Source organism: Monodon monoceros, unplaced genomic scaffold, assembly GCF_005190385.1.
Source record: "Monodon monoceros isolate NGI ecotype Baffin Bay Population unplaced genomic scaffold, NGI_Narwhal_1 Super_Scaffold_4, whole genome shotgun sequence".
Classification (NCBI taxonomy): Eukaryota; Metazoa; Chordata; class Mammalia; order Artiodactyla; family Monodontidae; genus Monodon; species Monodon monoceros.
Window position 1 is genome coordinate 53,564,825 of NW_021703781.1, and position 15,581 is coordinate 53,580,405.

The 15,581-nt window shown below is 35.2% G+C and overlaps 1 protein-coding gene across 3 annotated transcripts in view; it reads right to left on the minus strand.

Moving 5' to 3' along the window:
• Window positions 1–15,581, minus strand: part of HPSE2 (heparanase 2 (inactive)) — a 573,943-nt gene that overhangs the window by 507,042 nt on the left and 51,320 nt on the right. For 2 of the 3 annotated variants that reach the window (XM_029201274.1, XM_029201273.1), the window contains exon 3: window positions 15,337–15,498. The exons of the other annotated variant lie outside the window; for it this stretch is intronic. In XM_029201274.1, the coding sequence (XP_029057107.1) occupies window positions 15,337–15,498 (162 nt within the window). The remainder of the gene's footprint in view (window positions 1–15,336; window positions 15,499–15,581) is intronic. 3 annotated transcript variants of the gene reach the window in all.

Genomic DNA, 15,581 nt, shown 5'->3' on the forward strand with positions numbered 1-15,581 from the left:
TTCTATGCCAATAAAATGGACAACCTGGAAGAAATGGAAAAATTCTTAGAAAGGTATACAACCTTCCAAGACTGACAAGGAAGAAACAGAAATTATGAACAGGCCAATCACAGTAACGAAACTGAAACTATGATTAAAAATCTTCCAACAAACAAATATCCAGGACCAGACGGCTTCACAGGTGAATTCTATCAAACATTTAGGGAAGAACTAACACCTATCCTTCTCAAACTCTTCCAAAAAACTGCAGAGGAAGGAAAACTCCCAAACTCATTTTATGAAGCTACCATCACCCCGATACCAAAACCAAAGATACTACAAAAAAAGAAAATTACAGATGAATATCACTGATGACTATAGATGCAAAATCCTCAACAAAATAGTAGCAAACAGAATCCAACAACACATTAAAAGGTTCATATACCATGATCAAGTGGGATTTATCCCAGGGATGAAAGGATTCTTCAATCTAGGCAAATCAATCAATTTGATATACCATATTAACAAACTGAAGAATAAAAACCATATGGTCATCTCAAGAGATGCAGAAAAATCTTTTGACAAAATTCAACACCCATTTATGATAAAAACTCTCCAGCAAGTGGGCATAGAGGGACACTACCTCAACATAATAAAGTCCATATATGACAAACCCACAGCAAACATCATTCTCAGTGGTGAAAAACTGAAAGCATTTCCTCTAAGATCAGGAACAAGGCAAGGATGTCTACTCTCCACTATTATTCAACATAGTTTTGGAAGTCCTAGCCACAGCACTCAGAGAAGAAAAAGAAATAAAAGAAATCCAAATTGGAAAAGAAGAAGTAAAACTGTCACTGTTTGCAGATGACATGATACTATACATAGAGAATCTAAAAGATGCCTCCAGAAAGCTACTAGAGCTAATCAATGAATTTGGTGAAGTTGCAGGATACAAAATTAATGCAAAGAAATCCCTTGCATTCCTATACACTAACAATAAAATATCAGAAAGGGAAATTAAGGAAACAATCCCATTCACTATTGCAACAAAAACAATAAAATACCTAGGAATAAACCTACTTAAGGAGGTAAAAACCTGTACTCAGAAAACTATAAGACACTGATGAAAGAAATCAAAGATTACACAAACAGGTGAAGAGATATACCATGTACTTGGACTGGAAGAATCAATATTGTGAAAAGGACTACACTAGCCAAAGTACACTACAGATTCAATGCAAGCCGTATCAAATTACCAGTGGCAATTTTTTACAGAACCAGAACAAAAAATCTTAAAATGTGTATGGAGACATAAAGGACCCTGAATAGCCAAAGCAATCTTGAGGGGAAAAAACAGAGCTGAAGGAATCAGACTCCTGGACTTCACACTATACTACAAAGCTACAGTAATCAAGACAACATAGTACTGGCACATAAACAGAAATATAGATCAATGGAACAGGATAGAAAGCCCAAAGATAAACCCACGCACCTATGGTCAACTAATCTATGACAAAGGAGGCAAGGATATACAATGGAGAAAAGACAGTCTCTTCAGTAAGTGGTGCTGGGAAAACTGGACAGCTACATGTAAAAGAATGAAATTAGAACACTCCCTAACACCATACATAAAAATAAATGCAGGGCTTCCCTGGTGGCCCAGTGCTTGAGAGTCCGCCTGACGATGCAGGGGACGCGGGTTCGTGCCCCGGTCCGGGAAGATCCCACATGCCGCGAAGCGGCTAGGCCCGTGAGCCATGGCTGCTGGGCCTGCATGTCTGGAGCCTGTGCTCCGCAATGGGAGAGGTCACAACAGTGAGAGGCCCACACACCGCAAAAAATAAAAAAAATAAAAATAAATGAACTCAAAATAGATTAAAGACCTAAATGTAAGACCGGACACTATAAAACTCTTAGAGGAAAACATAGGAAGAACACTCTTTGACAAAATCACAGCAAAATCTTTTTTGACCCACCTCCTAGAGTAATGGAAACAAAAATAAACAAACTGGACCTAATGAAACTTAAAAGCTTTTGCACAGCAAAGGAAACTATAAGCAAGACGAAAAGACAACCTTCAGAATGGGAGAAAATCTTTGCAAACAAATCAACGGACAAAGGACTAATCTCCAAAATATGTAAACAACTCATCCAGCTCAATGTTAAAAAAACAAACAACCCAATCAAAAAATGGACAGAAGACCTAAATAGACATTTCTCCAAAGAAGACATGGAGTTTGTCAACAGGCACATGAAAAGTTGCTCAACATCACTAATTATTAGAGAAATGCAAATCAAAACTACAATGAGGTACCACCTCACACTGGTTAGAATGGGCATCGTCAGAAAATCTACAAACAACAAATGCTGGAGAGGGTGTAGAGAAAAGGGAACCCTCTTGCACTGTTGGTAGGAATGTAAATTGATACAGCCACTATGAAGAACTGTATGGAGGTTCCTTAAAAAACTAAAAATAGAATTACCATATGACCCAGCAATCCCACTACTGGGCATATACCCAGAGGAAACCATAATTCAAAAAGATACATGCACTCCAATATTCACTGCAGCACTATTTACAATAGCCAGACCATGGAAGCAACCTAAATGTCCATCAACAGAGGAATGGATAAAGATGTGGTACATATAAACAATGGAATATTCCTCAGCCATAAAAAGGAACAAAAGTGGGTCATTTGTAGAGATGTGGATGGACCTAGAAGCTGTCATACAGAATGAACTCAGAAAGAGAAAAACAAATATCATATATTAATGCATATATGTGGAATCTGAAAAAATTAGAGACGATCTTATTTACAAAGCAGAAACAGAGACACAGACGTGGAAAACAAACATATGGATACCAAGGGTTAAGTGGGGGGTGGGATGAATTGGGAGATTGGGATTGACATATATACACTATTGATACTATGTATAAAATAGATAACTAATGAGAACCTACTATATAGCACAGGAAACTCTACTCAACGCTCTGTGGTGACCTAAATGGGAAGGAAATCCAAAAAAGAGGGGATATATGTATACATATTGCTGATTCACTGTGCTGTACAGAAGAAACTAACACAGTATTGTAAAGCAACTATACTCCAATCAGGATTTTTTTTAATTGAAAAAGAAAACAAAAAGTTGAAAAAAAAGAATTCAGAGTATTTCTGAAGCAACATAGTCATTCTCTTAACAGTGTCTTTCAAAGGGCAGAAGCTTTCAATTTTAATGAAGTACAACTTTTCAATTTTTTATTTCATGGATCATGCTTTTGATGTTATATCTGAAAACTCATCACCAAACCCAAGGTCACCTAGATTTTCTTCTATGTTATCTTCTAGAAGTTTCATAGTTTAGCGTTTTACATTTAAGTCTATGATTCATTGAGTTAACTTTTGTGAAAGGTGAAGGGTCCAGTTGTCCCAGCACAATATGTTGAAAAGACCAACCGTTCTCCATTGAATTGCCTTTCCTCGTTTCTCAACAACTGACATTTGTATGGGTCTATTTCTGCACTCTCTATTCTATCCCATTACCTAATTTGTCAATTCTTTCACCAGCACTACATTATCTTGATTACTGTAGCTTTATATCAAGTCTTGAAGCTAGGTTGTATCTGTCCTCCAAATTTGTTCTTACTCAGTATTGTGTTGGCTATTCTGGGTCTCTTGCCTTTCCATATAAATTTTTGTGTGTAATTTTGAGTTTATAATGTTGTAGCCTTTGTCTTAAAGGGGGGAAAATAAAATTCTATAACCTACAGAGCCCACAAAATCAGGACCCACCTCTACTGACAGTTCAAGCCATAAGGGTGGATAAAAACTTGAAGGGAGAAAGCAGAGGGTGAGGCCCTGATGTATACCCTCACACAAGCAAAAGAAAGAGATAAGGAAAAAGAACAAGAATGAAGAAAAATTGAGATCCTCCAAGTTGCTCAACAATTTTAATTCTAAATGATATCTGTAGGTACCTACATGTAATATCTCTAAACTTAGTGTAAAAAACGAAATTATATTACTTACCTATAAATTATTTAATTCTTTGTTTTAATTTTTGTTTTATATTGGACTATAGTTGATTTACAATGTTATGTTAGTTTCAGTTGTACAGCAAAGTGATTCAGCTATACATTCAAAGGAAATGGTCCAAAGACTAAAGAAATTGTAGAATGGTTGCATTTCTCCTCTTCAGAACCCTGACAGAGACAAGAGTTGCTCTGGGGAAGAAGTGTGGCAAGTGGGCAAGTGTGTTTGTGTGCTCTTGCCCCTATAATCTCTGCAATAAACTCTCTACTTCCTCCAAAAACTAGACCCTTACACACACACACACACACACACACACACACACACGCAAAATAGATGCATGGAAAACTTTACTTCTGACAATAATCATGAAATTAAGGACTTAACCTCTTTTGGAATCTACTTAGTTCTTTCTCACTTTGCATTGTGATAGTACCTGAGACATGAGCTTATTTATGGAAGATTGCCGAAAGGACAATCTCTTTATTAATAATAATAATTAAAATAATAACAACAAAAATAGCTAACATTCATTAAGTGTATGGCTTTCTATTAAGCCCTTCATAACATTAGTTAATCTAGTCCTCACAAACCATGTAAGATAATATTTTCTCTATTTTACAAATGGGAATGAAACTAAGTAGTTTGCCCAAGTTCACACAACTAGTACATGGTAAGTGTAGGATCAAAACCTCGGTCTGTTGAACCCTAAAGTTCCTGATCATATCTACTCTCCTACGCTGCTGTGAGGAACCAAGGACTTCATAGGTTTCTGGTCCCTAAATTTTTTTATTGCATATCGGTAAAATATTTTTATCATAACTCATATGTATAATAACATAAAATTACATATATGTAATACATACATATATTACATATGCACCTACTGCAGTAATATTTTAGTTACATTATAAAACAGAGGTCAAAATAGAAATTTTAAACTACTCAGCAATATTTTTAAATTGTGTTTATTGTTTATAATGGTTCAAAATCTTTTTGCTCCTATTTTTAAAATAGTATTAATAATAATGTCTGGGCATTATATAAACTTTCAATAAGATACATTGTTAAAAATAACATGCAACTTCAATTTTCAAATAGTCTTCTTGATAATTCAGGCATTTTTTTGGACATCTTGTAAGATTATAATAATCTTCTGACAAGATGACTGTCTAATTAATAATCAGCAAAACTCCTCCACTCAATGGATTTCCTTGCACATCTCCTGGAGTGCCTATACATCCTCTCCCATACCCACCTGGACCTTAAATATCACTTAGCTAAATACTCTAAAATCCACTGTTGGATTCAACCAGACTTGCAGAGAGTTGTCTGCACTTAATTCACTGTCCAAAAAATTGCTTTTATTCAATTCTGTTTTGATATGATGTCATCAACCTAACTGAAGGAACTTATGAGAAACTGCTTCTCATAGTGGAAAATAGGAAAGCTAAAGTATAAATAAATTCAAAGGACTCCTTCCAATGTCATCTTCTGCAGAGTATGGGTGAAAAGCAAGAAGTAATCACCATCTCCCCAAGTCTCCTAACACAAAGACTCGTGAAAACAAGGAAGTTCATTCTGTGATTCATAAAGACAAAGATTCCATCAACTTGAAACAAATCAATCAATGCTCCCAAGTTTAATTTTGAGAGAAGCAGAACATGACCACTATTTTTTAAAAAACTATATTCTTTAGTGATTCTCTATACTATTGCCAATACAATGATTTTAATGTACAAAATGAAGTTTTTGCAATTATATCCTTTTCTCCCATGTTATCTTTTTTCTGATCATGTTTACTGAAATGTAATTTTATGTCTGCTGAATATAATAATAAGAACTGAGTTTGAAGAAAACTTCACTTATATGATGGTTCATAAGAGGACTTACAAGTAACAGAGTAAATATCTTTGTACTTAAAACCAAAAGTTGGAGAAAAGGGGAACTGCTAGTCATGTGCTATATAACCTCATGACTACGCATTTGTGTATGGCCACTGACTTTTATGCAGACGTTTCACTGTTTTGCTAATAGCATTGGGCTCATTCTAAATATGTAAAGTATCATCTAATTTACGTGCTGCTCAGCTTAACATCTTAATTTTAGGGTATTCAGGAATAATTCTAATACCAACTAATATTCATCTAGTTAATATCATGCCTTCAAGGAACTCAAAATGCTTGACCAAAAAATTCTGAACAATGCTTCCCACACATGACACATTTTCAGACCATTATCTTCCAGGGGACTTAGTGACTCATGCTTTATTTTACTAATTCTTACACACATCTTAGATAACTACAAAATCTAAGGTTCAGAGTGGTTGGGAGATTTATCATGAAACTACCACAAGCTAACAGCAGAGTTCAAAATTAGCACAGGGAGCTCAGCTCGGTGCTTGTGACCACCTAGAGGGGTGGGATAGGGAGGGTGGGAGGGAGGGAGACACAAGAGGGAAGAGATATGGGGATATATGTATATGTATAGCTGATTCACTTTGTTATAAAGCAGAAACTAACACACCATTGTAAAGCAATTATACTCCAATAAAGATATTTTAAAAAATTTTTAATTGTTTCTGATTGGTTTTATCTTACCACACTGTGTCAGTTGAGGTCTTAAAGCAGAGAGATTTCAGTACAAGAAAAGCAACTAAGCTACCCAAGAGTAACATTTGCATTTGAAAGCATAGTAAGATTAATCACAATAATAAAATCTAACATATATTGAATACTTACTGTGTTTCAGGCACTGCGCTAAGGAATTATGTACAAAACCTCATTTAACCCTAAGACAATTCTCTGAAGTATGTAAGATACAATCGCCTGAGGAAATTAAAGCTAAAGAGAGGATTAAAAAAATTTCCTGAGATAAGGGAGCTGATAAGTGGCTGTTCTAGAATCAAACTCAGACTGTTTGATTCCAAAACTCACATGTTGAATCAATACAGTAGGTGGAATTAAAAGCTGCCTAACCACTTGCACATTTCTGCACCAAGGGACCACCATGTTCCAAACCTGCCAACCTCATCACTGTCACAGTAGCAGCCAGTAGTTTAACTACTTACAGAGAATGCAGATAAAAAGGTGCCCTGGGAGAGATGGAAGACTAAAGCCAGATTCACTAAATGGGGGGGGGGGGGAAAAGGCACTGCTGGCCTAGGGCCAGAGGCAGCAATTGATAGGAAGTCGCAGAAAGAAGGAGTGAGAGGGATTACAGGACACCTAGGACTCAGGCAGGCCTTGTGGCCCAGGAACTAGATGTACAACATCCCAAATACCATCACAGAGCAGAATCAAACACCGCTATAATACCTGGTTCTAGAATAGTAACACCAAGGGCAGGACAGAGACAATCTCCAAACTGCTAGCCTGGCAGGATAAGCACAGAGGGAGGGAAAGAGAAAAAAGAAAAACAAAACGGAAAAACAACTAAACTATTTTTTTTTGATTTTTAGGAATTTCATGTAATGTCTGAAACATTAATATTAACATATTTCCATATAAAAAACCCAAAGAAAGTTTAGTATTAGTTTTTTTTAATTTTATTTTATTTTTTTATACAGCAGGTTCTTATTAGTCATCAGTTTTATACACATCAGTGTATACCTGTCAATCCCAATCGCCCAATTCATCACATCACTATCCCCACCCCCACCCCGTGGCTTTTCCCCCTTGGTGTCCATACATTTGTTCTCTACATCTGTGTCTCAACTTCTGTCCTGCAAACCGGTTCATCTGTACCATTTTCCTAGGTTCCACATACATTTATTAATATATGATATTTAACAACTAAACTATTAATACAACAAAGACAAATTTAAAAAGCCCAAGAATACATTTTTGTCAATATACATGACAAAAGATTACTATCCCTAATATATAAAATGATCTTATTATTGAATAAGAAAGAGACCAATAACTTAATAAAAAAAAAAGGCTAAAGAAATGTACAATTCGGGCTTCCCTGATGGCGCAGTGGTTGAGAGTCCGTCTGCCGATGCAGGGGACACGGGTTCATGCCCCGGTCTGGGAAGATCCCACATGCCACGGAGCGGCTGGGCCCGTTAGCCATGGCCGCTGAGCCTGCGCGTCCGGAGCCTGTGCTCCGCAACGGGAGAGGCCACAACAGTGAGAGGCCCGCGTGCCGCAAAAAAAAAAAAAAAAAAAAAAAAAAAAAAGAAATGTACAATTCACAGAAGAAATAAAAATGGCAAAGAATGTAAAAAGATCATTAACCTCACTAGTAAGCAATGAAATGTATTTAAAACAATGCCGTATCCATCATTGTCTATTACAATAACACAGACAAAAGAACGGAAAATAATCAGCATGAGCAAAAGACAAGATAAGTGAGTTCTCTCATACACTGTATAAACTGGCATGACCTTTCTGAAAGTCCATTTACTAAATGCATCAAAATTTTAAATGTCTATTCCTTTGACATAGCGCTCATACTTACAGGAATTGCACAAAGATATGCAATGCTGTTCATCACAACATTATTTATAATCATTAAAAATTAGGGACAAACCTGATGTCTATCAATAGAAGATCAGTTAAACAATTACAAAATATTCATACAATAATGCAATTCTAATGTAGCCATTAAAAAGAATATGAACCTATGTTCTTTGATATAGAAAGACGTCTACAAAATATTGTTAAGAAAAAGGATGTTACCAAAAAAAAAAAAGAAAGAAAAAGGATGTTACAAAATAACAGGCATGTGTATTGTATAAAACTGGTTTGTATAAAATTATATGTGTTTCCTATACATTTATGGCTTATGTATATGTGTGTGTATGGATAGAGAGATGCCTAGAAGAATGTTAATCAAAATATCTTTCCTCTGTCATAATAATAAATAATAATAAAGTCATTCTCATTTTGAAAAAAATATATTTTGACTTTCAAGGGATTGGTTTTAGTGGATAAATATTCAGATGCTTATACACATGAAATAGTGAAGTCATCTTCATTAAAATCATGTGAAAAGCAGCTATCACCACTATTTTTCAATATTTTGGGGAGGTTTTTAGAAAATAAAAGGAAAACAGTAGGTAAAAATTTAGAAAATAGAAAAAATCTACCTTTGTCTTTGATCAATAGTTTCTCTTTATACTGGAAATAAGTTATAAAGAGAAAGAAATTCATTTTCAGTATCAACAAAAGTATAAAATATTAAAGAATATATTTAACAAGAAAGGTACAGAAAAATTATAAAATATTTTCAAACAACATAAAACAAGAACTGAGCAAGTGAAAAGATATATCATCGTAAGTGGAAGACTTAACATCAGAAAAATATCAATACTTCCCAAATTAGAATACAGATTGAATATAACTCCAATCAAAATCCAGCAATGAATTTTCTTTAACTGGAGAAAGTGAAAGTTTATTTCAAAAAGTAACTATATGAGAATAGCTGTAAAACCTTAGAAAAGAGAAACAAAGGTTAATAAGCCTTACCAGACATGAAAACAGTATAACACTGGCACAGAAATAAAGAATAAAAAAATAACATAACGTAGAGTTCAGAAATAGGTACAAATATATGTGGGAGTATAATATATAACATATATGATGTTTCAACTCAGGGGCAAAAGAATGTTTTATTTTAAAAAAAACAGTGTATGCAAAGCTGGCTAGCTACTTGGAAGAAAACAATGTTACATGCTTACATCACACTATATATAAACATAAATTCCAGTCATAGTAAAAGATTAAAGCTCTAAACTAAAAAGAGTTGAAAAATAAATGACATTCAGGGAAGAAAATGGTTTACAATACATAGGACAAAGGATTAACATTCCTAACTCACAGAGAGCACTTATAAACTGATAAGAAACAGATTAACACCCAATTTTTTTAAAAGGCAAAGATATGAATAGGTAATTCACAAAACAGAAAATATAAATCACCAATAAATATGTGAAAATATACTCGCCCTGGCTCTGGCCAGAAAATTGCAACAATGAGATAATATTTTTCACCTGTTAAAGTGGAAAAGATTGAAAAGAGCACTAATACCCAGCACTAATGAGAATGTTAGGAAATAACTGCTCTCATACACGGCTAGTGGGAATGGGAATTGCTACAATCTTTTCTGAAAATTATCTGGCAGAATGCATTATAATTTTAAATGCAAACCATAAAAGCAAAACTGGACTTCATCAAATTTATAAGTTTCTGCTCTTTGAAAAAAGCTGTTAAAAAATAAAAGGAGAAGTCACAGAGGAAAAATGTACTTGCAAATTGTATGTCAGATAAAGGACTTGTAGCCCAAAATATATACAGAACTCTCAAAACTCAATAGTAAGAAAACAAAAGTCATTATTTTTTTAAAATGGGCAAAAGGTTTGAACAGACACTTCACCAAAGAAGATATATAGATAGGAAATAAGCAAAGAACAGATACTCAATATCATTAGTCATAAGGTAAACTGCAAATTAAAACCAAAAGATATTACTACTACGTACCCACTAAAATAGCTAAAATTTAAAAGACAGACAATACTAATTATTGGCAAGGATATGGAATATCTAGCACTCATACACACTGTTGGTGGAATGCCAGATAGTATGGCCACTTTGGAAAACAGTCTGACAGTTTCTTATAAACAGGCATCATAAAATCAAGCAATCCCACTCCTAGGTACCTACCTAAGAGAAATGAAAACATATGTCAACACAAAGATCTGAGAGTAAATGTCTACAGTGGCTTTATTCATAATCACCAAAAGCTAGAAATAAACCAAATGTCCATCAACAGATGCATGGATAAATAAATTGTAGGATATTCTTAACATGAAATATTACTCAGCAACAAAAAGAAATGAACTGCTAATAAATGCAAAAAGATGACTGAATCTCAAAAACATCATGCTAAGTGAAAACAATCAAACACACACAACTACTTTATTTTTCCATTGATATGACATTTAGGGAAAAATATCAGATCAGACACAGCTAAGGCTGAGAAAGGAGAGTGACTGCCAAGGGAGACAAAAGAATTTTTAAGGTGACGGAAATGTTCTATATCTTGATGGTGATGATAGCTATATGACTCTATAATATATTAACCTGTCCAAATTTATTTATACTATAATGTAAATTACACCTCAATAAACCTGAATTCATAAAATTTAAAAATATGTATCTTTTGACCCAGACATCCACTTTCAGAAATCTATTCTACAGAAATAAATGTGTAAATATGCATAGAAATTAATATACATTAATAGGGAAATGGTAAAATAAAGTATGTTACATTCAATACTATGAAATATAATGCAAATAATTAAACAGACCTGGATATAGTCCTTTGAGAACTGAAAGAACACTTATTTGGGCCCTTTGCTCAACTGAAGTTAGAAAGATTGGCCACAACAAGGAAGTATGAGCCTCTTTTGCTCAATTCATTTACCACAGTAATACAATAAAGCTAACCACAGGAATCTCAGTATATTTTGGAATCTAATGACTGAAAGAAGAGGTACAAAACCATAAGTAGCAGACAATAACATAACAAGAGTCCTCATAAAGGAATTTTGGAAAGCATCTTGAGTAATGCCATCCATTTATAATGGCTATACGGTTCAGGCTACCTGGAAACAAGAGTTGACTAGATGACTTCACAACACAAATTTTTTAAAAGTTGACTTCATTACAGGATCATTCACTATGTTCTAATTACTATGCAGAATGCAGCACGAATATAATATTCCTTGCCTTCTGGGAGTTTATGTTCTAAAGAAAATCCTAGAAAGTGTATTGCCCCTTAAGGCTGGCTTTTAACTTTTTTTCTGTTTTTCATTTGATTATAGTACAGGCATCCGCCACAAAAGTTCAATTTATACCTCAAAAGAGGGGGGTTCGCCAGGGGAGGAGAGACAAATAACTAAGTTCAAACCTATAAACAGTTATTTAATAGATGTCCAAATTAACCCTTAAAAAGTAGTCTTTGAGTGAACTTACAATGTGTACACAGCAGAACATTTTCAACAAACTTACAGAGCATTATCACATTAAGAATCATGAGAGCACAAAGATACAGAAGACATGATCACTGTTCTTTCTTAAAGTCACCTACCAAACTCTCCCTTTCATTTATCACTCCTTGAGTAACATGCACAGTGACACTTAATACTCTCAGATTCAAGAAGCTACAGGACAAGATTACATGCATGTGTTGGTGAGTCAGTGTAAAAAAGTGCAGCATATTTAACATAGTTCTATCATTGATGTTCTCCTGGAATTCCTCCATCACCTTCACATAACCTTAGAGTTTACTTCAAAAACCCTCCAGATTAGGTGAGGCTAACATTACTTCCAATACCATGTAAATCATTCACATGAAGATATTAAGACATGTTTAATATCATGCAAAAATACAATCCATTTTTAAAACAATATTATACAATAAGAACCACGTGTTTCCATTAACTGGGTTGTCACTAGAACTGTAGAGTTGTTTTCCTTTTATTAAATGTTCAGAAGATCCTCAAAGCTAGAATATCATTTGCCCTCATCTGAAGGATGGCTGTTTAAGGGAGATCGCAAGCTAGAATGCAGAATATGAAGGCATACCTCTCACCTCAATGCTGACAGATCAGCTAAAGATGGAACACCTAAGAATGAGGGCTTGCTTGTGAGGTGAAGGGCAAGAGCCATCATTTTTAATAAGCTTTTAAGCAGCTGCCATTTCCATCACTTTATTAATTTCTTACTATACTGACATTTCAATCACTTTATTTTTTTCCTCTACTGTTAACTTAGTTGTCCAATTTAAAAATAAAGACTATACCACTAACTGACCACTAACAGGAAACAATCATGATACACTGCTACACATATACATGAAATTCTGTAAATAATTGGGGAGAGGGGTTGAGGGGAGAGCAGAGACATTAAAAAGTGATCTCTGGGCTTCCCTGGTGGCGCAGTGGTTGAGAGTCCGCCTGCTGATGCAGGGGACACGGGTTCGTGCCCCGGTCCGGCAAGATCCCACATGCTGTGGAGCCTGCGCGTCCAGAGCCTGTGCTCCGCAATGGGAGAGGCCACAACAGTGAGAGGCCCGCGTACCGCAAAAAAAAAAAAAAAAAAAAAATGATCTCTTTCTGAGATTTTGGAGGCCCAGTTTCCTCATCCTGTTCCCACATACTTTCATGGCAGACATTTCAAACATGCCAGAGTTATACAAAATAAGTAAAACATCACCAAGCAGAAATCCTAGGGTAGGTGTTCTGAACATGTTGGTAAAGAAAGTCACTTCATTTGAGAGGTCTCTGCCCCTTCAACCTCACCCTCCTTACCAATATACATTCATCACCAAAAAGGGAAATATTTACAGAAGTTAGTTTAGTTATGTTTAAATATTATGTTTAGCTGTCTGGAGACCATGTTCTCAAAATTTATACAAGAAATCAAGGATTAAACTTCATAACAATTAGAAAACTACACTGTGTAAAATCAAAGACTTAGTTAAAGGATAGTAAAATAGTTTTACCATTGTTGCTAAAATGAAGTGACTCCATCTCTTCTCAACACCTGGCACCAAAACCTTTTGAACTTTCACGTAAACAACCCAGGGCACACCAAATGCTCTGTCTGCAGCAAGGTACCACCTCTGCAACAGGCATTTGGGTGAAAAATGTGGAAAATGCCTGAGGGCTCTTTGAAGCAGCTTGGGAGAAGTGAGAGCAGGAAAGAGGCTCTTCTCTAGGGTAAGTTTGTTTAGTAGAAAGTAAGCAAGTTGTCAGGGTAAAAGTTGACAATGTTGATTCCAACAGTTTGAACTGAGAATAAACATCCAAAGGGATTATGTTACTGAGAATTAGAAAAGATTCCATTGAACTCAATAGAGCACTTGTGTTTTCAAAGATAATATGCCTTCAAGCCACACTCTGGATGCACAGTTTAGGATTAGAATTACCCTAAGCTCTTTCTATGCCACATTAAAGAACACAGGGTCTGACATCTCTAATGTATGCCTAAAAATATTAGAATAAGGATAGCTTAAAATACTGCATTTCCAATAACTGAATTGGAAAATACTATATACATTTACTATTTGTACATTTGAGGTAGACAGAAGAAATTTGGAGAAAAATATGTTCTTCCCAAACATCTAAACTTAAACACAGTTTCACTAACCAATTTAGGATTTATTAGCCATAAATCATTTTTAAGTTTTCCTTCCTTAATGACCTATCAAAGAACAAAAAATAGGGCCTATACTTATGAAATCTATAATCCTCTTCTCTGCTCTCCAAAGCCACATTTAAATCTGGCTTTCATCTCATGCTGCTGAGTTTTCCACCAGGTACAGATGTAGAGTCAGAAGAGACTTGTGCTTTTTCAAAAGCAAAACAACCTGGTTGCTGGAAGCAACATGGTGAAATGCCAGGAAGCCTGTAAAAATTTTTTTAATTTTCCTAACTTGGAGTTTACAAAAATAAGTGTGAGATGTTCATAGCCTGTCAGGCATTCCATCTTTTTATTTTTTTAATATTCATAAACAAGGGAAAACACACACTTTGATTTATTAAAATTTATTTGAATCAAGATAATGCAGATCTGCCTCGCATTCCCTTAAGAAAATGGAGGTAACTCAGACTGCTCTTCTTAGTTCATCCAAGTCCTACATGATTCTCACATTAGAGTGTGCTATTAGAATTTTTTTCCGAAGCTTGACAAAGGCATGCAACTCACATGCTCTTTACCAGCAAAGTCTGCAGCAGCCCTGCAAAAATTGTTTCTCCTTTGAGCTCTCACATATATTCATTTCCCTCCTAGAACCAAGGATGTAAAGGAGTATGGCTCAGTCTCATAGCCTCTTTGTTCTTAAAAAGTAAATCAAATTCCCTAGATATTTTCAAACTCCACCAAGAATATAGAACATTCTCAGCTCTGCCTGTGGATCATTATCTCTTTTACATTTCATCTTTATATTCACTGGGTTCACAGAAAGGGCATACACAGAAAGAGGAAAATAGCTGCTTCTTAGACACCAAATTTAGTAATTTTCTCAAATCTACTGGCACACATCTAAAAAGTCATATTTTTACAAGGCTTCATTAGGTTTTCATTGGTTCTCTCTTTTGAGAACACACATGCTGAACCGCCCATAACCTCAAGCCAAAATACATCTGCAAAATGTAATAAATATTTTATATGAATATAAGAGTCATCACAATTTTAAAAGGGATAAGTGGGAAAAGACAGACAGATGCAGCTCATCTGAATCCCACTATTGGGATTGATGTAGAGACCATCAATCTACAGTGCTCTAAGATTCCAGCCAACGCCAATAGCCTTACCTGTTAATACGAGATTACTGTAAGTATTGGAGAATTGCTCCTTTAGAAGAACCAGATGCATCTGAGCTGCCTTCTCCCGTTGGAGCTCCAGCATAACATCAGGGTGCTGGGCAATCTTGCAGCCTTTCTGTTTATCCAAGGCAACATCACTTCGAACAATGTCTAAGAAAAGAAAGAAAGAATACAGGCAGCAAAAAACAAAACAAAACAGAAGCCATATACACATCAAAGTCCTGTTGCACCCA